The sequence below is a fragment of the Cyrtonyx montezumae genome, unplaced genomic scaffold, assembly GCF_038088225.1.
Source record: "Cyrtonyx montezumae isolate F1298 unplaced genomic scaffold, pur_monq_1.0 scaffold_9, whole genome shotgun sequence".
Classification (NCBI taxonomy): domain Eukaryota; kingdom Metazoa; phylum Chordata; class Aves; order Galliformes; family Odontophoridae; genus Cyrtonyx; species Cyrtonyx montezumae.
In genome coordinates this window covers 3,719,785-3,746,014 of record NW_027072100.1, presented here as the reverse complement: position 1 = coordinate 3,746,014, position 26,230 = coordinate 3,719,785, and the positions used below count along the sequence as shown (strand labels likewise).

At 43.9% G+C, this 26,230-nt stretch overlaps 1 protein-coding gene across 2 annotated transcripts in view; it reads right to left on the bottom strand.

Moving 5' to 3' along the window:
* Nucleotides 1-26,230, bottom strand: part of PTPRT (protein tyrosine phosphatase receptor type T) — a 409,415-nt gene that overhangs the window by 111,887 nt on the left and 271,298 nt on the right. For both annotated transcript variants that reach the window (XM_065754165.1, XM_065754164.1), the window contains exons 8-9: nucleotides 25,124-25,420; nucleotides 22,363-22,472 (exon numbers count right to left, since the gene is read on the bottom strand). In XM_065754165.1, the coding sequence (XP_065610237.1) occupies nucleotides 22,363-22,472; nucleotides 25,124-25,420 (407 nt within the window). The remainder of the gene's footprint in view (nucleotides 1-22,362; nucleotides 22,473-25,123; nucleotides 25,421-26,230) is intronic.

The window sequence follows — 26,230 nt, the reverse complement described above, 5'->3', positions numbered from 1 at the left end:
GGTCAGATCACAGCTTAAACCCCCAACCATGGGGAGCTCTACAGCCTTGGTGACACCAGACAAAAACAGCAGGAGCGATTGTACAGCTGAGTACCTACCAGCAGCGTCTCACCTGCTGACAATAACGTTTTGTACAACATACAAGCTGGAAGCACCTGAGCAAATGTTTTGAGCCCAGCAACATACTCAAACTCATATTTATCTTCCTTTACTGCTAAGGGAACATAAGTGCATGACTATCTGCTCATCTCAAAAGGAAAGGATAAGCGAATAAAAGCCCAAGCTTTCTGTTAGGATAAGATGCACCAACCTATGAAAAGTCATACAAAAAAATGTAAAGAATTACCTTAAAAGAAGGAATTGACAGTAATGATCAGATCTCACTCAAACCAGCACTGCCCAGGACCCCAGCACCACAATCAAACTCCATTTTCCCACGTTGGCTGCCCCCTCTTACTGCCTGCATCCTTCAGTTCTGATTTAGCACAGAACCGAAACATCAGCATCTCAAGCACCAAATACGTAAGTGCAAAAGGCATAAGGCTTGCTGTGCTCTGCTACTCATCCAATAACCTGCTTGCCTGTACCTAGCCAAGTTCTCCAGGCACTACTGACTTCCCAAGATGAGCTTTCCATAGCATGCCAGAATGGCAGAACACATTAAGACAGAAGGTATGCTTTTTTTTTGGCATTGTCTGTTAATCATGAGGAAAGTGATTGCAGCATATAGAGCTCTCACTCCAGGTATGCCATGCAGCTGTCCCACCTTTGGGTTTTCCTCACCAAGGAGACAGAGCCATGCACATAAGTGAAGGCTAGAAACGGGCTGTGCAATTTCCATACCCATTTTCCTATTTTTTAAGTTAATACCTCCACGCCTCCCATCCAGCATAACTCCCCAAGATTGACCTGGAGCAGTTTCCAAAATCTTTGCAACCAGTCAGTGTCTATCTGTTACAATTCAGCCTTACAAAATGGAAGAGAGCACAGCCCAGCTCCCCCACAAACGCACACCTGCCATAAATAACAGGGCCAGAGCTTCCTCTTGAAGCCAACGTAAGAATCCTTGTTTAAATGTTCTGAGTAGAAGCAAATAAATCCACCCAAACTGCTTCAGCCAGCAAAAAAGCCAAGTTGCTTTTTGCAGAAAAAGGCCCAGCTTTCCCAGCCAGATAACACTTAGTAAAGAAAATAAATTTTTCTATGCAAAATATTTGCTTGGGATTTAGTAGTTAAGATGCTGCCTTGCATAACAGTATTTTTAGCAAGATGGAACATATTTTCCTGAGTAGCTTTGCCAAGGTAGACAAGGTGAAGCTCTCATGAATACTGCCCAGCAATCCACATGGCTGTCAGCAGAAGGCTGCACCTGCTGCTCCCATCCTGCTAGGCCAGTGCCACAAAAGGTAAGGACTCAGTCCATCACTTGGGCACAGAGCAGGGAAATGGGAAGGAATGCAGGAGGTGTACACCAGCACACACACCTTCCTCATGCTCCCAGAAGTGGGGAAGGAACTGAAACAGGGAGCACCTGTGAGCCATGCAGCTTGCACCAGCTGCATAGGGAGAGCCTTGGGGTACAGCTTTAGGAAGCCCTGAAGCTTCATGAACAAATAGGAACAGCACTGCAGCCAAACCCAGCCCCTATCAGACCGTGATGTGTCCCTGTGCACGGCAGAGCTGCACAGTGTATGGATGTGAGGAGCCCCATAGAGCAGAGGAGTGTGCCACTCTGCCCCTTCCAGCCCCACTGCAGGGCTGTGCAGGAGCCAAATCTGTGGGGCAGCCTGCTGCTCCTCAACCCCCAAAATCTTTTCTGACAATCTTTTTACATCTCATGAAAACACACATTTTAATCATCTAAACCCTAAAGGATTTTTCCTGTTTCCATTTGAAAAAGCCATTCCGTTCCCCCGAAACCAATGAATTCCAATCACCTGCACGACTCCCTCCCTGGCTGCAAAGTTCCCGCCCTCAGTCAGGGCCACGAGGCTTTACACCATGATTTTGCTTTCCACACTCATCAAAATCTGCCATCAGAAAGAAAACAAACCCCGTGCCTGAGACATCGAGGCCTTTAAAGGGACTTCACAGCATTCATACCCAGAGGGCCTTCATTTGTGCACAGGCTGCTAGCTACTCTCACTGAATAAAGCCACCATTGCCCATTTCCTCTTGAACAAATCCTAAGCCTCATTTTCTGATGTCCTGGGGAGAGCCCGAAGTCAGAAGAGAGCTGGAAATCTTCCATCACCTTGGAGAAGCAACATCCCTTGCTCCTCAAGACATAACAGCATGAGAGGAAATACCTGGGATGCATTCTTTCTTGCAGATACATTAGGTGCTACATGAATAAAATCCAATTACCATCACAGAAGAGGTCTTCTCCGATCAGATTTGCTACAGTAAGTTTTCTGGATTATTCACCTGAACTGTATTTTCACAGAAGCCACAGGCTATAAAACACATAGTGTGTAAAGCAAGTTAAAAGCTCCGACCAAGAAATGAGCACCTTGATGCTTAAGTGACTCTGCACACAAAGGCATCTCAGAGCTATCCGTCAGCTGGAAGTGAGACACGTCTCATTGAGCCACTAAACACTCTTTGCAGAGGAGAAAGGCACGTGGGAGCCTCACTATGGAGAACGAGGGACGCAGCATGGCCCCAGCCCCCGGTTTGTATCATCATGTAGGGATAGTCATCATCCCTTATCACCAAACCAATTGTGCCTATCTCCTTTTCTTTGTTTAGCAGCAGCATTCCAAGCAGCCTTCCCTTCACCACTCTTTCTTACAACGTATTCCTCCTGATGCACCAAAAATTCTTAGGGCTCTTCTAGGCTGCATTTAAAGGCATCACCATTAAAAGAGTTTCAAAAGATAAAGCTTTAGATAGATTATCCTAAAGGGGGAGCTGGAAGAATAAATTGGACTCTCTCTGCTTCTTTCCCTTTCACCAAAGAGCTGGAAAATCAAGCACCAAGCTGTTGGCTGGCTTTGACTAGCTCCAACTCTGCTTCACAAACAGGGAGCAAAACCTCTTTCAAGCTCTGCCTTAATTCTTGGTCCTCTGCTGAGAGCACTCTACCAGTGCTCTGCTGGCACTGATGGGAACTTGCACCCCATCTCCTATTCCTTTCCACCCTCAAAAGTGTTTGGAGAAGCCAGAAGTAAAAGAAAACAGCTTGGCTTCTCCATGGCATTATCACAAAGGGCTGGGAGAAGTCACAGTGCCAACATCACTGCTGTGTCAACGCCTGGACACAGAGCTGGAGCAGGTGGCAGGGAGGAAGCCAGCAGCTTTTAGCTTGTCATGGAGAGGAGGTAAACAAGGTTAACTGCTGCAGATGTAGACTTCAGCTCCACACACTGGGAGTCACACAATAAAACCAGACTTGAAAGGTGTTGGCACTTTTCAAAATGGACCTTGTTAGATTTCAATTAAAAAGCAAAACTGGAGGAGCAGAGAACATGAAAGAGCGGGTTCTCTGCTGAAGATGAAAATATTTTCTCCCTCTTTTACTGCTCTCTCTTCCCCCCTCACTACCCCGTATTTCTCAAACCCATCACCCTAAGCCATTCCTCCTACAGTGGGAGCACAAGGCAAGCAGAACCTGCCCAGGCACTGCATGGAAGGAACACTGACACACGCTGCATGGTACAACTGCCTGATGCCACCCTCACCTCCACCCATCAAACAAGTCACAACAGCTTAATTTGCTGTATTGTGGTCTCTGGTTCCATCGTCACAATATACCAAGGAAGGCATGAAGCCAGGGGCATCTACAAATCAAAACTAGGGAGAGTACATACATGTTGCTATAGGAATCACAGGACTAAAACCTAAACAACAACAGTACAAAAGCTACATGCTTCCCAGCTGGGGCTGCAGTAATTCCAATACAAATGTTGTAGCAGGTTCAACCTCAAGTAGACTAAGAATAATCACTTCTTCCTGGATACATCAAAGCTGAGCACAGTATTTTGTGCCGCAGTTTTTTAGCTTGACTTCCAGATTTTACAGACCCCTCGTGTGCTCTCTCAATCTATTCCATCAGCTGAAAGAGGGATGGAAACATCCCACTTAGCCATACATCACAGGTAGTGGGAACGCCTGGTGGGGGCTGCCTAAACTACCCTGAAAAAATATCGTTGTTGTATAGAAGCAAAAGGCTGCTACAGTGACATCTTGAATTATGATTTGCAGCAAGCCAAAATGAATTTAGCAGCTGTTCCCGGACTCCATGCAATATTCGTGCCTTTTCACCAACAAGCATTCAGATTCTGAATAGTAATAATGAGAATGCAAACTTGACTATGGTTCAGCTTTGGCTCCTAAGCATAAGACATGAGTAGGTTAGCATCAAAACGTGGCAAACTGGAGTGCAGACACCTGGGTCTGAAAAGTCATGCTGAAACCCTTAGCTTATGCTGCTTCTCCTTGTTTCTTATTAAAATAATTTGGAGGTTTAAACGTGAAACAGATTTATGAATTCACTGGGGAACTGCAGAGAGTCATCGCGTAGTAATGGAAAGGCAGTTTTTATATTGATTCAAATTAAGGGTAATTTATTGAAAAAAAGCCATGATTTGCATGAAAGATGCTGCCTGAAGACACAGCAGTCTAAGTGTGTCTGTATGCATGAAATATATCAAGACACAGACTGCTTGGTGCAGCTCACCCTGCTAAGTGAATTAGCTAGCTGCACTGCTCTGCAGCGATTCCTTCAGTTCATGATCTATCAGCAAGAGAAAACCAATCAGTCGTAAGGCACTGCTCTGAGATAACTCAATCCTTTCACACTTCAAGAGCAGCCTCTCCTCTTTTAACTTGGAGCAATCTGAGCCTCCTTAACCACTCCATCCCTCCCAAGCAATGAAACAGTGCTACGGCTGTGGGGTGCACCAGGATCCCTTCTCAGCTGCCTTGGTCCTCATGAGGCCTTCACTGTGGAGGTCTTTGCTTCAGGAAACAATAGAGTAAATTAGAACTTATCTCAGGTTCCCAGCAAGGCCACCTGAGCATATACCTCAATCCCAGCAGGATCAGTGCTTTCCAATCAAAGCCACTTGCTAAGAGGGGCTTCCACATGGAGAGTGGCTTAAGTCTTCCAGGTCAGGTGTTTCTCAGGCCTGAGATTTTAAGCTTATCATAGAATCATTCCAGTGGGAAGAGATCCTTAAAGGCCATCTAGCTCAGCTCCTCTGCAATGAACAGGGACACCCACAGCCCCATCAGGTGCTCTGGCCTCAAGTGTCTTCATGGATGGGGCATAATTTGTTGGAGAGATTGCAACAGTTTCAACAAACCTCAGGGATCTCAACATGCCAACATTTCCTGACCTCAATGCTCTGCCTCCAATCAGTACCTGGATCCCTCCCACCAGAGGGACAGGAACACAGACACGGGGATCCTGCTGAGTGCCAGCAGGACCAGGTGAGCATGGCACTGGTGGCCCAGAACACCATTTCCTTTCCTAGGCTGTGGCAAGGAGCAGCCTCCTATGTGCTGCCACCACCACCAGCTGGGACATAGTTACTCACCCCAGCTTTCAACTCAACAGGCCCCCTTCTTCCAGAGCATCTTAGTGCAAAGCATTCCTGTTTACAAGGAAGTTAGATTTCAATAGAAGAGTGTAAGAAACCAGAAGAAAGGCGCCTTCATTCACCTGCTTTCAGCACATATTACGTCCTGCCATCGCTCCATCACACCACAAATGAGTTCATCAGAGATGCAGTCTCTGCAAGCAGACTATGTGAGCAGCACGCTGGGCAAGCACGCAAGTTATTGATCTCACCAGGCTAAATGCTCACACGGGACATAAGCCAGTTTCCATTCACACGTACATGCTCCAGGAGTTAAGGATTTGACAGAAGCAATCACCCCACAGAGGCAGAGCAGGGTCCAAGCAGCCCAAGTTTGCATTCTGCCTTTTGCATACACACGGTTTAACAGCAGGGAAGCACACAAACAGAAATTCAGACAGCTTTATGGAAACCAGGCTTCTGGGGGAACCGCTCTGTGGAAAACAACAGTAGGAAGCAGGATTCAAAGTAAATCTTACAGCGAAGGAGAAATCCCTTGTGATGAGGGACACTGCATGAAATGCTGAGAAGCTTCTTCCAGAGGCACACTGCACAGATAGCAAAGGGAACATCTACATTCCCAGTTCATAAAAAGCAGTAATTAATACAGCCAGAGAAAATGTAAAATTTAATGAATAACTGAAGTGTTCAAACAAATTGCCAGTTTAATAAAGCAGAATGACAGAGGCGAAGTGCTGGGAATATGATCCCCAGGTTCTCTTAGCAGATAGAAAATTCATGGATCGTGAGAGAAGAAGAAAAGGTGATTTAGCATCAAAGGAAATAATTACTCTTCAAGTAAATAAGAATTAGAATGAACATTTATATCATCTCTTCTCCTCCTCTGAATATCTCCAAAGCTAAAATCTATTTTAGTTTACACACTTCGATAATTAAAGCTCTAGAAAGAATATGATTTTTAATGGGCTATTTCTGGACAAAACCAGCACAACTTAAAACACAGCTGAGTACTTTGATTATTACATCAAGTTTCTATTAGCTTCCACGCTGCAATAAGTTCAAAAAAATTGCTTCCCACTGATCTAGTTACGATCCTGTTTTTAAAGCAGTTTTTAAAAACCCAGAAATACTGGAGATTTTGATGCTTAATGGCTTGAATTCAATAGAAACTATATTCAAGTCGCTTGGAAAACAAAATACTGAGTCAAATTCTCAGCTAAGACAAACAGAAAGCCTTCCAGAAGCTGCAGTGGTATTGGTGCTGGACAGTTGGTACAAGCAGAAAAGCCCATTCTCTCCCCAGCTGCCAGCCCTACAAATGCACATTGTCCTGTAAGTGCTAGGCTGGTTGCAGCTCTCCTCGTGTCCCATTAACATGAATTTCTCTGCAGGCTACACCTCATTCATGAATCTGTTCTCAAACTGTTGCCTGTAGCTAAGTCACACAAACCCAGAACACAACAGAGAGGCTGAGAACCAGACAGGTCTCCTGGCAGAAGCTCCAGTTCATGGTCATTCCTCACAATCACATCCACCTTCCCAGCTGACATCCATAGCGGATCTGCCATTCCCAGTTTACACCCTGCAGGTCCAAATAGTCACAGTCTATTGGGTAGAACATGGTATGACAGAGCTAATCACAGCACACCTGGAACAGCATCGCACAAGTCGAGATGCAACCTGAAAACACAGCCATGAGGGAATTAGCCTGTCCCCACAATGTTATCAGAAGCAAACCAAGCCAAAAGAACTCTTCAGAAAAGCACCACTCTGCATTCACTCAGCATGTCATCATAACCTCAGGACGGCTCCCAAAATAAGAAGCACTACTCCCACAATTAGGATATAGCTATGCATTTTCATTCCAGGCACACGTACCGTGTTTAGAAGTATGGTACAATGAGTACTGTAAGTGGGAAGAGAAGTAATGCAAGTACAAGAGCACAAGCTATGCTCTGACACAAAGTCATTATTTTTCAGGCTCTCATGTCTGCAAGACCTGCTCACAAAATTCATCTGCAGAGAGAGCACTCTTTCCACTCTTACAGCAACGAGGACCTGCTTAGTTCCAGATCCTGCCAGGCACGGGGTGCTTCTTCCTCACCCTTTTTTCACTCCAAAGGGCAGCTACTTCAGTCTTTATTGTAACCCTGGAAACTAAACAGAGACTACACAGAACAGTCACCAGAAACAGCTGGATGCAAGATGAGGTTCCCTGCATGGCCTGCCCAGCACCTGGGAAATGCTGAAGGAGCTGTAGCATTTCCCAGGAATGGTACCAGTCAGGGATTATAGCTGCAAACCAGGAAAGGAGGGAAGAAAAGCCAGTTCTGGTTAAGAGACAAGCAAAAACTAACGACCAAACTTCAAGTCCACTGTTATTGCACAAGTCCATCATCATAACTAGCTATAACTTGAATGCAGAAACAACCCCCTTCCAAAGAAATAATTGCCAAAGCTGTTCTTACACAATGTCTGCTCCCAGTGATGGTTGAGAGCCTCCAAAAATCACTGCAGAAACAGTCAGGCACAGATAAAGCTACACAGAAACACAGGTTGTTGAGCTACAAAACAGTATCTACCCAACAGCCCAGTTCCCAAACCCTTTATCAGAATGCAGGAACCCCTCAGCACCCAGTACTCATCCCTTGTCCCTGCCAGGGATGCATGACACTGGCTTCTCCATGCAGCAGGCTCTTGGCAGTGATGTTAAGCTTCATTGAATAGCAGAAGACTGCAATGATACCTAACAATATTCCCACCCACTGAAGCATATTTCACTCCAGGGACTCTGGTGTGAAAAGAAATGCTGTTGAACAGAAGGCAACATATCTTCCTCTATGTTCAAATCCAGGGACTTGTTTGCTTGCAATGACAAGTAGAAAAAACAAGTGTCACCTCAGAGCAGAGCTCTGTCACCTCATCTGTTACCTGCTTTTAAAATAAAGACTCTCTGAGGGGCAGCTGAGGCTGAATGGGTTGTACCAGATTGCAGTGCCTTTAGCTGCTGGCAGTATTTATAATCAGTGAGGTTTATAAGCAGAAATATTTATAAGCAGTAAATTTAGAGGTTGACATGTTGCTGAAACTGTGCTAAACACCACATAGTGCCCTGCCCAAATGCTGCACCCCCTCAGATGAGAAGGGGATGCTGAAAAAAGTGTTCTTCACATAAACTAATACCTGTAGCCCTTTATATAAGCACCCCAAAACCAACTCTGTTTCTGCAATTATTTCATTTCATTCTGCTTTTGGAGGGACACTTGCATTGGGCAAGATGCAAACACGAGTGCTGAGGGTCAACGTGCCAGCACGTGGCCATAAGGACATGCAGCAATCAAGGCTAATAACCAGCACAGTGCAACAGTACCAGCTCACCAGTTCAGACTGCGTTGGTTTCCTTATCTACACCAACATGGTATGTGAATTCAGGGAGGGCTTGTGTCAGCACCTCCCAGCCACACAGCAATTCAGTCAATCTCATCACAGATAGATCCAAAACACATTCTCATGACTACCTACACACAGACTGTTGGGACTGAGCTGGTCTCTGGAATATTATTATCAGCATGAACAAGGATGAACCTCCAAAAACAAGACACTATCATTTTTAAAGGACTCGCTGTGCAAAGCAATAACTGGTGGTGTACTTTATTTCTGGGCTTACCTAATTTGAGACAACCCTGAAAATCTCATGAGGAACTGCAAACAAATCATGTTTCTGACTGTCTACCAAAACAGAGGAACCACTGTTGGGCACATCTCATTCTTAATTGATTAATCACAGACAAGGCTTCCACCAGCAGCATGTGCCCCCAGCATATCATTAAGGATTATGTTCAGAGATATTCTATTTAGACAGCACAGCATTAAATCCCAGCAACTGTGGTCACTGCGATGGATGCAGACCCCTTTAGGAGTAAAACTGCTAAAACAATTTTGTAATGATGTGAAAAAGCAGTGGGTAAACCACACGCCTTGATTCCTCTCAGGCACAAAAGCTTCACCAGGGCTTCCTCTTTATCTCAGGTTTGTATGAAAGAAATTACACATGGATCCAATTGCTACCACGCTTTTCCCGTTAGGAATGGGAAGCGCATCATTTTTCTTGTTACAAGGAGCTCAGGGTAACAGAAAACCAACGTGTCCACGCAGCAGACACAGCTGTGGCTCACCGGTACTATCTGTTTGTGTGACTACCATTAGCACACTGCTGGGGCTGTAAGGAACTCCTCAAGGTCCGCCCGCCTGTGCTCGGGGCTCAGTACAGCACGAGGAGCAGCTGCCCCTCACGGCTCCGTCGCTGCTGCTCAGATTACACAAGTTAAACTAGTAGCAGGTAACAAGGGACTTCCACAAAACTCTTTCAGAAGCAGCTTTCCTGGTGCCTGATTACCATGACAGAGGGAACTGAGAGGCTGAGAAGCTCAGCTGACAGCACAGCAGACCTTTGCCTCAGGCAAAGCAGAATGAATTCCCCTCCTTCCCAAGTCAGTGCAATTTATAGCCCAGGGCTACGTCTCATTACTCCTGCCCAAGCCAAGGTTGTTGGAACTTCAGTGACAGTTCAGCAACAGACTCATCTTGCACTGGCACTCCTAAGGCAGCAGCCACAGTTTTATTTAGCTGGAAATCTGCTCTGCTGTATAGAGAAGTCTAGAAAGAAGAAAAACCATTCTGAAAAGTGAAGCAGTACAAAACAGATCTTATTAAATAACGTTGTGGTTTAACCTGGCAAGCAGCTGAACACCACGCATCCATTCACTCACTCCATCTCCCTCGGTGGGATGGGGGAGAGAATCAGGAAGGAAAAAAAAAGGTAGAACTCATTATTTTTGCATGATGTCATATGGTACAGAATAGCCCTCTGGCCAATTCAGAGCAGCTGGCCTGGTTCTGTCCCCTGCAGCCCCTCGCTGACAGGATGGTACAAGAAGCTGAAGAACTGAAACGTCCTTGGCTCCATACAGTGCTGCTCAGCAACAACTAAACCATCAGTGTGCAAGTAACACTTTTGTCTCCTAAAAGCAAAACATGCATCATGCAGTCACCTGAATCCAGGAAGAAAACTCTCCAACTCCAATCAGGTGTTCCTTTATTCCTCATGATACATACCCAGTGACTTGACAAATCAAATGTGCACTCTCAGAGTTCAAGTTCTACATTTCAACAGTTAAGACATATCACACAATCACAGAATGTTTTGGGTCGGAAGGGTCCTCTAAGATCATCCAGTTCCAACACCCTGCTACAAGCAGGGACACCTCCCCGTACACCAGGCTGCTCACAGCCACACCCAGCCTGGCCTTGAGTGCTTCCAGGGAAGGGGCATCCACAGCCTCACTGGGAAACCTGCTCCAGTGTCTCACATACACAATACACTGGGATACATATTCATTCCTTTCCAAGAACTTCGTAATATGCACTAATGTCCTTCTGGGCATGCACGGTAGGGACTTATGGTGGTCTTAAGCCACTTACTTTCTCCTCATTTCTCCATCATTAGCTTCCCCACTGTGACTTCTGGCTGACCTTTAGCTATTTCTTCCCTATTTGGCAAGTTTCCATTGCTTGTTAGGCCATAATGAGCAACTTCCTATCTTAGTGTACTATAACCTAAAACTATATATATTAAATGTGAAGAAAAAGCCCTTGCACCTGGTGGATGCAAAGATAAAAGCAGTTTATTGTGATCCCAGTGCTCCTGTGAAGCAGGACCATTGAAAAAAAAAAAAAAACAAGGCTGTTCACACACCAAGAGAAGCTAAACTGGAAAGCTTTAGAATGAGCACTTATTGATTCCTTTTGCCAAACTAATATACTCAACCTTTAACTAATACACTGATCCCTACTGCTAAACCAGCCTAAATGAGTACCACAGAAAATAAACTGTCCCACTTGAAACCAGGAAAAATAATAATTAAAAAGTGACCGTAATCAGGAAAAGAATTAGATCTACCAAGCAGCAGTATTCACTCAGCAGCAGCACAGACAGGATCACATAGCTCATCCTGAAGAAGGACAGAGATGGGTAAGGAGGTATACTTTTCTCCGGGTAATCTGCAAAATTCAGATCATTTCCCATTTGTCTGTGCCATAAATAAGAAAACAACAAGATGATAATAATGCTGTATATCTGTTATTGTGCTTTCCTCTAAACTGAATACAAGTTTCACATTGCCACAGAGACATAGTAAATGAAATAACTCAGGAAAGGCTTCTGGCTCAGCAGAAAAATGAACCAAGCACTAAAAGAAACAATGTCCTAGACTGCATGAAGATGGAAGTCTACGTTCATGATCTATGTTTACATTTCTGTATGACAGTAACCAAGCTAATAATCATTCTACAACCACAACCCCTCTGTGGCCTTCATAAAGCAAACCACCACCCAAAACTCATCACATGGCATCGCTCTGCTGCCAGTACTTCAAGCCACAGCAAAAGCTGAGGCTTGCACACACTTACATCCACTTTGGATAGCTCATGTCAGTCCCTTAGTGCAGATCTCTCTGACAGCACAGCTTGGAGCAACCATCACTCAGCCACATGTGGCAGCAGTTCTGTGCAGGAGCTCATCACGATGGCCCCAGTTTGCCCAACAAGTTATTAGACCACATTTTTGACTCTAAAAAGATGCCAAAATGAGCACCAGAAAAAGACTGATTCTGAAATACAACATAGGTCTAGACAGAAGCATCTTCTGCTGTTCCAGCATTCTTTCTGGTTTGTGTCCACCAGAGATGCAGCCTTTATAGCTAGGCTTGCTCTTCACAGCTCCTTCTTGTGAAGGCCTGTGTATGCTCAAGGGGTGATGAGCCACTTCCAGGAAAAACAGCATCTCTAACAGATGGGTGAAACTGATTTGGGGAATGTTCAGCACAAAATACAAGACTGGTGATGTCACATCGTTGAGGGACAGGGCTGAGGACAAGAAGGAGCTCCTAGAATTTTCACAGGGGTCATTATTTCAGATTTAGTTTGAATTGGATTTCAGTCCTGTTAAAGGAATCAAAATATTCCTGAAATGATGGAATTTGAAAAGGAACTCGAATCTCTGAGGGCAGAGCCAGACCTCCTCCATAGGTATCTGAGAAAGAATATGCTTCATTGCCTCAAGACTTCCCTGCCTCAAGACTTCACTGCATCCCTTTACTTCAGCTTCAGGAGTACAGAGACGCTGACTCCAGTATCAAAGAGGACATTAAGATAATACACTGAGACATTTGCTCAGCTCTTCTTTCTATCAGACTTTTCTGACTCCTATTTCCTTTACCTGATCACCACCACTACTGGTTTTGTAATTCATCCATGCTCCCATGTGTGCCACCAACAGCCTGGGCATCCTTCTCCTAAATCACTGTGATTTTCACCAGGTGATTAGGAACACAAAGCAGAGCTGGCTGATGCTGCTACACTCTCAAATTCTGATTTCAAGGTGATCTGTGCTCCCTTCCTTGGTTTGTAAGGACAGGAGGGGAAGCAGCAAGCTCTCTTTTGTGTGCTTGGAGCCAAATAAGGAATTAACTTGCCTAGCACAGTATCTGGCTCCAAAGTGTATGGTATGTCAGGAGGACAATCAATTTCATGGTTCTCTAAAGCTGATTGAAACATGATTACACAGCAAGCCATAGGCTCTTTTTCTAAGACTTGCCAACTGCCTGTGCTTCTTAGGAACAATTACTACTGCAGGTGAATTCGGATTGCTACTGGGACGGACATTAGTTTCAATCTTATCAGGAAGTTTCAGACATTTGGGGGTACAAGACCAAAGTTAATTGTGCCAAGTGTTACACAAAAGGAGTAATTTGAAGAAAGTTATCTTCTAATGAACAGGAAAAAGTGGGTTGGTTAATCTTCCTACAGCGTTGGACTTCAGAATTGAAGAATGTGTTTCATGACTGGATGTTTGGGAACATTTTCTGTTCTGAAACTCAGTTTAAGCCAGGCGATTATTGCTACTTACGTCCCCTTCCCAGCCCAGTACATTCCCATCCAGGAGATGGGAGGAATCAAACTCCCTTTGTTCTCCCACTCGTGAACTAGTTTTTTTGGAAGAAGGTTAAGGAAAGTTAAATGGCATTTCTGTAAGCCTTTGCAGTCTTACATTTAAGGCTGGCAACAGGTGACAGACTAAAAGCCCTGAAGAATAAAGGCCCTTAATTTAGGCACTGCAAAAGCGTGGCACGGTTAGTACAAAAGGATAAAAAAAAAACACTGCACAGCTCCAGGAATGGCTATGGAAGTTAACCCAGGGAGACCCTGCAAAGAAAAGAGGTTCGTTTGCTCCCCAGCCTGCTTGCTGTGAGCCACACAGTCAATTAATCCTGAATACAAACACAGCATGGACACAGAATGTCACCCAGACTTCCTCTTCACCAGGAGCAGGAACCTTAGGGCTCAGAAGTCTCATGTATTCTTCTTGCCCAGGATCCTCCTTCCCATTCATTTTCCTTGGACTTTATTGCTTTTTGTTTTCTATAAATAAAACAAAATTTAATGTCTATGAGAAAGGGAGAGAGATGGAATAGGTAACAAAGCAATTGGGAGTGCCTTGGTAATGTATTCAGGCCATTAAGGATTTCATTAGGTTTACTAAAAGGTCATTAATGATAAAATATCTTCTTTTATTTTGCATACTTTCTAAACATTATAGTCTGTTCTGCCATTCAAGCTTGCACCCCACTGACATTAATTAGCATGCTATATATTAAAGAGAGTTTTTAATGAGCTGCTATTTCATATGATTTTATTGGAGAGCCTCATTGTTCAGTTTAATAGCAGAAAATGACAACTATAGAAATTGCTTTGATAGGACTGCAGAATTGAGGCGGTTATTCAGCCCCCATGCTCGCTCCTCAGTTTGTTCTTGATGCCAAGAGCACTGCTTCATGCTCAGCACTGGTTTGCCACGCTGCACTTTCTGTAGCAAAAGCTGTGGGCAATAAACAAAACCCCAAACCACCAAAGGAATAACAGCAGTATCACTTTCAGCTGGTCTGCATGCCATACACCACAAAGCAACAGCAGTGAGAACCACGCTGTGCCACATTAATAGATAAAATATCATTCCTAGCTATTAAAGTAGCACACAATTGTGAGACCAGATTTTCAGCAATGCAAACACTCAACTATCCACTTGTACTTATTTTCCAAGTGTCTGCCTCACCATAAGCAGCTGAAGTAGAAACAGAGAGAAGGAGCAGCCCAAACAACCCTTTTCCTCCTGCCAAGTCCCAGCAGCTGCCAGCACCTTCTGAAGCTGTCCCAGCCTTGCTCTCAGCAATGCCACCTGGGTGGCACAGAGCAGAGCATAGAAAGCTGGGGACACCGTGACAAATGGAGAGGGTAAAAGGGGAAAGCATAGTGGTTTGGTAAGGAAAGTGGGGTGTGGAAACTGAACCCAAAACCAAACTCATGGTACACAGTAGGTAGCAGGACCATAGTTAAGAGCTTCAGGTCTAAAACGCAATGAGGACAGCACTCCTAAGTTTCCAAAGGGACCATAATGCTGGCATCTCCTCCTGAAGGCAGTGAGAACACTCTGACTGGCTTTTACTGCATTTATTTTGCATACTTGAAACCTTTCTCAATGCATGTACCACTGAACTGTAACCCCACGTTATTTATGTACGTTAACGTGCAAACCACTGTTTCATCAGCTGGTCCTTCCTGAAAAGGATCTGATTTCCTACAGAAATTAAAAATAAATTACTTGTAAAGGGCACCCTTCACACAGCTGTGTGCTTGCAAGCTGCGTGGCTTCTCCTCTGTTACACAGTTCCATAGTTGTACTGCTACACAGCGTAAAGCCAACTCTGACTATTGCAGGTCACTCCAAGAAGTAACACCTACTTATTTCCATGGAAGCTGCATCTGATACAAAGCACATCCTCAGCTACAAACCAGCATTTTTTGACAGTCCCCCCTATTAGCTGTGCAGAACAAGAGCTGCATGTCATGTTCAGTATTGCAGGGGTGGCCCGGTGTCTCATAGCTGCTATGGCAGTGTTCTTGTTGGGAGAATGCTGCACACAGCGTGCAGCTTTCACTGTGCTGCCATCCACAGTCTGGTCTCCATAAACATTCAGCAAGCACCAGTGAATGTCACTGGGTGCCATTACTTTCCATATGGAGGAATTCAATCCCACTCCTTTGCTTCATACGCACTCCCATGTCCAGTGCCATTCAGTCAGACTGCCCATCTGCTGCCATGCGTCACACAGCAACAAAAGGGAACAGGATACTGGTGGGAAGGTTCAGCCTCCACTGCCAAACCCACCAACATCTGCCTCTGACACTGTGGGCCAATATCATAAAGCAGGAGGCATTACTTTCAGAGCAGCCCTCATACAAACCTGTATCTGCACTTGCTTTTACATTAGTTAGCTATCACATCTGGGGAAGCAGGATATCATCAGACCTGAATATGGAGTAGTTTCAGAACTTTATCTGTACTACCATAACTGCACAGGTACGCTGGCACCTGGAAAGGTTACATGGAAGGAATGGGATTAGGAACCAAGTGGTTTCTTGGATGAGCAGTCAGGAGAAGCAGTACGTCTGAAAGAAGGGAGAACAATCCAGAATCCAAAAAGACTCATTGTTCAAAAAACTTCAGCTCCATTACAAAACCGAGTAAGTGTTGGTTTTCCATTCTTATCATTTCATTTGGCTTAGAAAGCCTAATGTGCACAAAAACAATTCAGTTCCTTCCTTTAAAAAAAAAACAACTTCCTCTCGTAGCCAAATGTCTTCTCCCATTTGCATTGGATTTATATTGCTGTAACTCCACTGGCTTCAAAAGAACAATGAAGAGGTAATCAAAGAAAGGTTGTGCTCAGGGGACCAGATTATGCTTTTATTTCAGGAAAGCTTGATCAAGCGATTTTTTAACAGTTGATTCATACTATTTATAACACAGTATGCTATTTACCTGGAGGTTGTCATACATTTAAAAAAAAAAAAAGAAAAGAAAAGCCCTGACATCTGAGTTTCTTACCTCTCATTTTCTCAACACGATGATGCTGCTGGAAACCATAGGATTTAAACGTGCATCATTAACAACTGCTTCCAAGTATATCGTGCGAGTAACAGTGAGTGAGCTGCACATGATTAAGAATCTTATGTAATTTGCAGAAGTTTGTTCAAAAGCTTTTTAAGGTACTTACTCAAAAAATAAAACCACTGCTAACCAGGAAATTATTCAAACATTTCTGTAATTTGAAGGCTGCATTAAGCTAACAGGGACAGGGAGAGACAGGGGCAGCCCTGCAGGGCTGGCTGCACCCAGCTGGGTCCACACCTGAGCACACAGCTCTGCTGTGCCAAACACCCACACCTGCTGCCCCATCTCCCTGGGATGTAAGGAGCACTAACAGCCAGCAGACTCTGCCCCAGAAACCATCACACAGACACAGCAAAACTTAATTCCTATTACCCCCCACACAAGCTCTAAACCAACTCAACCCACTTCACTGCTACCACAGCATTTTATGTTTCCAGACATAACAGCAGAAGGAAAGCCATCCAGCTTTGCTGGAGCAGCACTTACGTGCATTAGCTTCCCACACTGCTGTGCCCAGATGTGATGCTCTAATGCAATACAAAGCACAGCAATGACAGCAAAGCAGCAAAGTCCCAGGCTGCAGCAAGCAAGGACTTCCTCAAATACAACAGCCATAGGCACAGAAACAAAGGAAAGGAACTGCTTACCTTCAGAAGACCTCAGGTACGCAGGGATCTCAAGCAAGATCTGCTTTCCTCCACTGCCAACCCTCAAATGAGGTCTGGGAAGGGGTGGATCCTGGCTCCACTCCTTCTGGTCACTCAGGTACACTGCATGCACCTGAGCTCCCCTGGGCTGGCCCTGCCTTCCCACCAGGTGCTCCATCACTGCTTCAAGCTGTGACCAGCATTTCTGCCACACCAGGTAAGGGAGGTGTTCCCTGCAGCAGCACTGCACTCACTGAGCACCCAGGATATCACGAACAGGCTTGTGCTAGAGTTTGGGGTCTGACAGGGAGCTCAGAAGCCATGTTTATCTATTAAATAACACGAGGGGATGGTGGGAAGGGGAAAGGTGCTCTATGAGATTCTTCTGGCAAACAACACTGACAGAGGTGCTTCTCAGATCTCACTAGAAGCTTCTTTCTGCCCCCTGCCCTGTCCCAGAAGCAGAACCATAGTCTTCTGGCTGACATAACGTCCCAACCTGCAGAAAACGTCAGAGGTACAAGCCATCTCAATCGTCGAAAAGAGATGATAAACCATGGCAGTCAGCACCATTCATTTTTCACATCCTGGCCTGAATCCTAGCTAAGAGAGGAAAACAGCTCTGGCAGTGCCTGACCAACCCAGCCACCAAGTGTTCTGAAAGCACGACGCTCAGCAACCACACAAACAACTGATGTTCGGCCAGTCCAGCCTTCTTCCAGCACAATTCTGCACAAAAATCTGTTAGCTACAGAACTAATTTAGCTGTGTATATATGCACAGCTTTCCTAACATGCAATCAAGAGGATGAAGCAGCCTCATAGAGCTGACAGCTTCAAACTCGAACAGATTACGCGTGGCCGCACAGTTTTGCTGCTAGTTTAGATTATTAAGGGATTCTAATTCAACATAACACAGATGCAGTAAAGCATTTATTCTTCCTATAATTGACTTTCATGGACTCTGGACAAACAACATACTGCAGAACAAGGCACCATGTAAAACCAGTGTCTCAAAGTCAAACGTTAGCACTATAGACAGAGAAAAACATCCAGTTGTGGGAAGACTGCACTGTCAAATGTCCTCGCAGAAGGGTGAGAAAGCTACAACCAAATATACGACTGTTAATTGATCATTTTCTGGGTTTTGAGCACTAAACGGTGTCTCCTTAATGCTCTCTCAATGCTCAGCTAAAGGCAGCAGCCAGCTGTGTGCAGCATGGACTTCCTTCAGTGCACACTTAGTGAGCAAGCTTAGTCCCAGGAGGATCGTGCTTCCACAGAATGCAATTGAGAAGCTGTAAAATGATTGATTTTCATGGGAACATTCAAAGCCACTTCTCACTGAAGGCAATTTCTGAGAATTGTCATCCTTCCACTATTTTGACTGTAGAGCTTTATATAAATTGGTTGCAAGGTTTTGTGGTTGTTGCTTTCCTTCTTGAAGGAGCCATTTTTCATTCTCAACCCTCCCAAAAAAGAAGTGTTGTCTTCTCCAGGAAGAGTTTACTTGATACACCTTTTTAGAGGGAAGGTTTTATTCCAAAAATGTCAGGTTTCATGAATAGCTCTAAAAGGGGATATGAACAGAAACACAAGCATAACTGTGCAGTGGGTAGCTATCACATTAGATAATCAGGCTTAATCTTACAATAAGGAAGGGACTGTAGGGGACAAAGCTGGAAGAAATTTGTTCTTACTCTATTGTAAATGCAGGCAGTACATCCCACAAATATTGACCCTACAAACGACCATCTGAGAAGCAGTTTGCATGTAACGACCTCTCCTGCTGAGAAAGTGAGTGAAGTGATTGAGAAGTGAGATGGGCTTACAGCAACTGATCTCTAAACATCCCATTAGAGAGCTGAAACAGCGCATGGAGATCCCTTATATTATTATTCCTGGCATCTAAATGGGGATTTGCAGCATTTTGGAAACAGAAACTGAGAAAACTAGTAGTTAGAAGCTGCAAATACATCCTTATTTCCCAAGACTCCATGTGTGGTCCACATGGGACTTAATAAATGTAAAGATGAGAACATAAGTGATTACAAGTCTATAGCAGGCAATGTTTAAAAAGACAGTTTACTGTTTAAATGTTGCCTTTAGGCATGGCTTTGAAAGGACTTAAATAGACTCTTTCTTCTAGCCAAGGAGCCAAAAATACTGCAGCTACCCTTGAAATGCTTCTAGGATTGAAATGCATTGAAACAATGCCTTCCCACAGTAATATGACAGATACTTGAGACAGGAATGCAAAGGGGTTTTCTGTTGGTGGTGGTTTGTTTGACTTTCGTCCCCAGTAAAGAAGAAATATTCTAAAAACTGACAATTTGAAGAACTAGATCACACACACATAACATGCTTATGATGGTGAAAACCAACATCAATTCTAAGTGCCCCTGTAAGCTTGCAGCTCTGCCCAAATAAACAGCAAAACACAGCTATAAGAAGTTTTGTTATTTACATTGTATAGATCACTTACAGGTTTTCAGAAATGAGTGAGTCCAGTGTGCAGGGTGCACCTCCTTTTGGATCGCAGAACAAATGCCTGAGACAACCTCATATAATCTACAGGCACGAGAAGTGCCACAGCTGGTCCATGACCTTGAATCAGATTGCTTGTTCCTGAATTCCAGGGACAGCGTGGGTCCCCCCAGTGCTTGATGCTGGTTTGACTTTACACACGCTCAGGATAAAAGAAAGAAATCTTTGTTGCGTGTCTTTGTACACTAAGGCTTTGAAGATGAACTCCCATGTGGGTATAAGCACCATCTGATTATTAGGGATTTGAAAGCATAGCAGCTTTTACAGGATTTTTTTTTTAATAAAAATAAAAATAAAGGAAAGATTCAACAAGCTTTCAGCCTTCTGGGTGAGTCAATAGGGGGCAGGGCTCATCATGATACTGTTACTCTGCCAGTCACAGCTCGCTATGAGACAGCTGCAATAACACCTCATTCACAAAAGGCACATGCAAAAACACTTCTGCAGAGCTTTCTACCCAAACCAGCGTACCAGCAAAATCCATTATCACTGTTCAGCTATGTTTCCAAACACAGATTGATCTACTTGTCTCCTGTAAGTACTTACACAACTTGAAGCTACCTGGGGACTTGGCTGGAGCTGGAGCTCCTCAGCTTTATGCTCCCTGCTCTGTTTACCTGCAGCAGCCTATGCATCTCCGTAGTGGCTCAGATGACTGGACAAACTGTCACCCACAAACACAGTACACGTTCATCACATTAACTGCTTTGCTGTGCTCCCCTAACATCCCCAGGATGTACTGCACCATCACTCACTTCCTCCTGACTCACATCTTCATCTTTCCTTCCAGCATGCTGATATCTGACTTGCAACTACTGCAGCTCTCCACATTCTCTTGCTACAAAGATTTCTGCTCCCTAGGAACAGACTTCAATTACATACTGATTTGGAGATCCAGAAGATTCCATCGTTTAAAAACCCAGCTGAGGCTGTTCCAGTGAAACAAAAGCTTAGAAAGGGGGTGGGGGGAGGTTTGTTTGTTTGTTTGTTTGTTTGTTTGTTTGTTTGTTTGTTTGAAACAGAACTAGAGAGAAAATACAGTACAGAAAATCCAATGGGTCAGACCAAGATGATGATGGTACAGGAGGGACTGTTACTTCATTTGGGGAAGGAATATGGCTTTTTTGGTTTTGCTTTCTTAGGAAAGTTTGTGCCAAAGTGTATTTGTGGAAGGGAGTCACCTGAGCAATACCTATGTGTGAATCTAGGCAGCTGCTCCCAGGTGTAATGCAGAACTTGACATCACTAGCTCAGATTTATAACGTGGTCTTTCTTGATCTGTTCCGGAGGGGACTTTTCTTTAATAAATTTTAGTTGGTTCTTGGGCTTGTTTCTCCCTAATGACAGCAACACAACTGCAGAGTTTCTAGGCAGCTGCAGACATCACTGAGTTTCCTGCTCCTGCTGGTGACAGACTAGTGCTGCCAGTGCTGGCTTTCAGGAACTGTGCTCCCTGCAGAGACCTCATTAAAGGAGCACTGCACAGGTTCCTAGTTTGACCTTTTTAATTTTACTTCCTGTTGCAGTTAAGGCCTTATACTTCTACCTACATCAGTAGTGCAGGGCACAGATATCTGAAAGAACTGAAAATCTATCACAGTAGCTTTTTCATCCTCTTTAGCCAAGGAGAATGGGAATGTTCTGTATGAATTTTGGCATTTCTTGACAAACTTCAGACACTCCAGTTCTCCTGGTATTTTTAAAGGCTTGGACTTTCATCTTTTAGGGAAGTGGGAAAAGTTGGAATTCACCTTGACTTCTCTTTGGCTTCAGCTGTCAAATATGCATCGAGTCATTATGAGAAAAGAGAAGATCTGTTTGTGCCTCACTGAGATGCGAGCAGTGGTGTGACTCGAGGGGCAAAGGCACAGTCATGAAGCATCACTACCCTGGAGGCATTAAAATATCTCTATGCAGCTGCTCAGCCAGAAAAGCTACTTGGATTGCTGAAGTCCTCTCAATGAGCTGAGCCCAAGGCAATATTTTAGAAGGAAACCGCCTCTTTAAAAATTAAAAGGAGTTATTTTTGCATCATTTGACTGCGATTGCTTTAAATGTGTTTCATTATAGGTCATGTCCGCTGCCAGAAAAATAATGCGTTCACAACTGATTCTGTTCAGAGCAATTTCTTAAAAAATACACAGAGTTTTACTGTGTAACTTCTCACTAACAAACAGAGGATAGCTTACTATACCTGCAAAAGCCGTGGAATTCCAAGGGTTTGCTCAGGTTCAGGACAGTCATTTGCAATCTGCACAGATTTTTCCAGTTTTCTCCCCAAAGATCAACAGAACACAAATTCTCACTTCAGTAGAGGATTATCTCCTGGCTCAGTCTGCCACAAATACTGGCAAACCATTCCTCCCCAGTCCCCACTTGCCTTGAACTGGAAAACTTTTTCAGTGAGGACAGCAGACCATCCTGAATATTCTTATATGTTTTATTCAGGCTTATTTTAGTGTTTTCTGAAATCTCTCAGAGCTCATGACTGCCTTAAATACGTACAAGAAAGGCCCTATGGCATGTGTGCCTTGACAACATCCAGTTCTCCTCACCTCATAAAGTGTAATGATGCCATTTGTCTCATTTGGAGGCTTCCACTGAACATAGATCTTCTCTTCAAAAGGTCCTCCCTGGATGGATTCCAAGGGAACAGGTCCAGGAACTACAGAAAGGGAAAAAAAAAAGCAAACACAACGTTGTGTTAGAAGCTATCACAAGCTCCAGCTGCTGCACATATCAGAAGATACCAAGAGACCATCAGACAAAGTTCATAGTTAAAAGTAAAAAATAAAAACTGTAGTAATTAAAGATAACCCTCAAGGCACTGCCAATATGAAAGGCCTGTTCTCCACTTTTGGTTCAAGTAAGAAAACCTCTAAGTGACAAACCAAATCAGAATCCATGGCAATACAAAGCTAGCTCCAGTATGTCCCCATGCCCATAGTAGAAAATCTCTTAGTATTTAAAAAGGAACCAAAGACTACAGAAAATGAATTTATGAGTTTATCCAGTAGACCACCTGGAAGTGTTTTCCTTGCATAAACACACAGACTTTTGTTTCCTGCTTCCATACAACATCACACAATAAAAATTGAATTTTACCCCAAATGATGCATTTATTTTTATTAAGTCAGAAACCACTATTGCATTATGTGCATATTTTTCTAATTTTCTCTTCTATTCTAATATTAAGAAGCAATAAGTATGTAATTCAACTTAAAAGAACTTAAGCAAGTGAACTGAATTCAACTTCACCTCAAATATGGCTATTTGCATTAGTGCAAATGACAGTAATGAACACTGCAGATAAAGATTCATGAAGATCATCATCCTGCTTGCACATGTTTTTGCACCCCTGGACAATCTCACAGCACATCCTTGCAGCACAGTGCAGTAAGGCACTGAGACAACTCAGCAAACTGGCCAAGGAGAACACCAGTAGTGCTCACTGATCTATTTGGCAGTGCTTCACTCCAGCTGGTCTGTAGTGCTTTGCTGAAGTCTTCTGACTCACTGAGGCAGGAACATAAGCCAGGCCTGTCTTTACCATGTAAAAGAGTGATGAGATGGCACACTATTCCTTTACTCTGAGTTTCAGTACAACCTTCTGATCATTTAAATGTCTTTTCTGCGCTGTTAGATTCCCCAGGCCACACCACCATCACTGCAGAACTGTCCACAGTATGCACACAATGTCAAGCAGTTTAGTTACAGGATGTAGCCTCCTCTCTTTAATCCTCCTCCTGCTCTGGACTACAGCCTCCTTGTGAAATAACACATGTATTTCCAGTGGGGCTGTGCTTTATTTAGAAAAAGTTTGATGATATTGGGTGGTTAACAATCCTGACACTGCTGCACCAACTTGAGAGATGGAAGAACGGCACATCCACAAGGAAGCAGGATTTGCCCTCCAAACACACTGTGAGGATCAGTAATAATGTAGGCAGTGTGGCCTCCTTTAAAAATAATTTTCAGTGAGCAATTTCAGCTCTTCTTCCAGCTTCACTGACCGGTGCCTTCCCAGCTCATGCTTTCCACCTGGGAACATGAGATACGCACACGACAACTCAAGGTGTTAACGCAGGTGGACAAGGCAGGACAGGGATAGTTCTCTTTTAAAGGCTTAGTGCACCCTCTCCTAATCTGTAAGACTGCAGTGCTGTGTATTTATATTCTGCTTACAAGCTAAATCTTGTCCATCTACCTGACTCCCATCAGATACACAGGATGGAGGGGGTTTAAGAACAGAATCATCTGGATGCAATGCTAAAGGACAGTGACACTCAGTAGGAATTATACCACATCCTCCTTCACCTGCACAACAGCAAAGCTTCATCCACCTAAACAGCCAGATTGTACCTTGGCATAAAGATGCTATGGGCTGCACACCTTTATCAATATGAAAGATTGATTTCCCTAGTTAAGGACGAGATAAGATTTATGTTTCATTATGGCTACAAGGCCACCTAAAAATCCACCTACTCAAGCAAAATTTTAATGCTGTGAAAGATAACTAAATACACTCCTAAGCCTGACTCAAAAAAACCCCATTCATTTTTTCAGAAAGATCTGCCATCCTCTTACGTCCCTAGTATGATGTATTGGACGACTGGAACCACTTTCAGATAAGAGAAACTTAGGAAAGCAACTTCTTATTGCTCTGGCAGGGGAAGAACATTTCTTTTTAACACTAGACAGAATGGAAGCTTGTAGTTTAGGAGAGTTCTTAGTCTGAAATAGCTCAGACGGGATAATAACACTTTAAAGCTTTCCATCAGTACTTCTCAAAAAGTGTTCTTTTGTATCTGGAATGGAAGAGTTAGCACTGAAAGAATTTAGCATCTGAGGCATATATAAAATGTTACATCTAGAAGGTCAGCATTATGAAAAAACACACTTTGGAAAGGAAGACATTATAACTCTTTGGGGACTTAGATGTAAAGGAACGAGAAAAAAATAAAGACTAATGTCAGAATTCTATTTCCCCATATGATAAAGGAAGCTGCTCCGTAGGTCCTGGGTAGTTCAGAACACAACTTCTACAGAATTAAACCTACTGCTGTTCAGTAACTGCTCAAACTGGTACTTGTCATTTCATTTCCAAGCACCTCAGGGAGCCCTGCCCTTTCAAGAACACTGCTGTGAAATGGAAATTATTTACACCTACAAATTTAACTTGCATAACATACATCCTGTCCAGAGAAGCCATTTATAAGTCTTCTGGGACAGAGGATTACGCTGTTATTTACAGCTTGAAAATATTACAATGTCTTCACAAAAAAGAAGCAAGCAAGCAAACCTGGCATAACTTACCATCCTCCTCAGTCTGCACAACCAGCTCCTCACTCTCCATTTTGCCCTCTGGATTAGAAAGGGCCAGCCTCAGTCTGATGGTCATGAAGGGCCGAAGACCTCTCAGGGTATAGTGGGAAGAAGTTTGGATGAGTTCCTCTGCCTCAAATTTTTGCTGGTTAAAGACATACTGGTACTGGACGGTGAGATTGTAACTGTGGCAGCGGGTCACCGCATAACCAAAGGGCTCCCACTGCAACGTCAGCTGCCGGGAACGGATATCAACGACTTCTACGTTCTGTGGTCCATGGACAGGATCTGTGAGGCAAAGAGAAAATAAATAACAGAAGAAATAACAAATTAATTCAACTTTAAAAGAAGCCGGACACTCATCGAGAGGCCTCCTTCCATATTGCCAGGGCAGCTGGGTTTCTCACAGTCCTGAGTGTTCTTGCCTTTACAACGTAAAAGCAGTATTACTCAAATTTTTGAGAGAAGGAACAAGGATAAAGGGAAATTTATGTCTGATCCATGAATGTATCCTAGCTGCTGAACTACCAGTGAAAATCCTGTCAAAGGGCACTGAGCAGAGGTCACGTTTCTGAGTCCTGTGAAATGTAACTGAACCCAACAATGGCAGTATGATTTAAGTAGTGTGAAAGCTGCACTTCCTTCACTTGTACACACATACTCCTTCCCAATACCTTGTATGGTGATGCAAGGAAATGGCAGTCAGAAGAGAAGGAATGAATTTACATCTCTCACCATTCCATTTAGCTGTGTAGCTCCTACAGCCTCCTCACAACCCCAAGCCCGCTCTGCTCAGAGACACAGGTGTGTGAGAAAAGGCACAGGAGCAGAAGAGCCAAGAGGGACACTGCCAGACATCCTCTGCCCAAGTGCTGATGCTGGATGTTTTGGCAGTGGCATACACAAGCAGACCGTGACTCTCCTTCAGTAAGTTTTGTGAGCCAACTCAACCTTATGCCACTAAAACTTCTACTTCAGAGCACGTAACTGCCATAGCCTCAACAAAGTTTCATCATCCTTTATTATTCTTTCTGCAGTATCTGTCTGAGGTGCAGTTTGAATATTCATGTGTAAGAATCATTTTCACCTGCCGTTCCT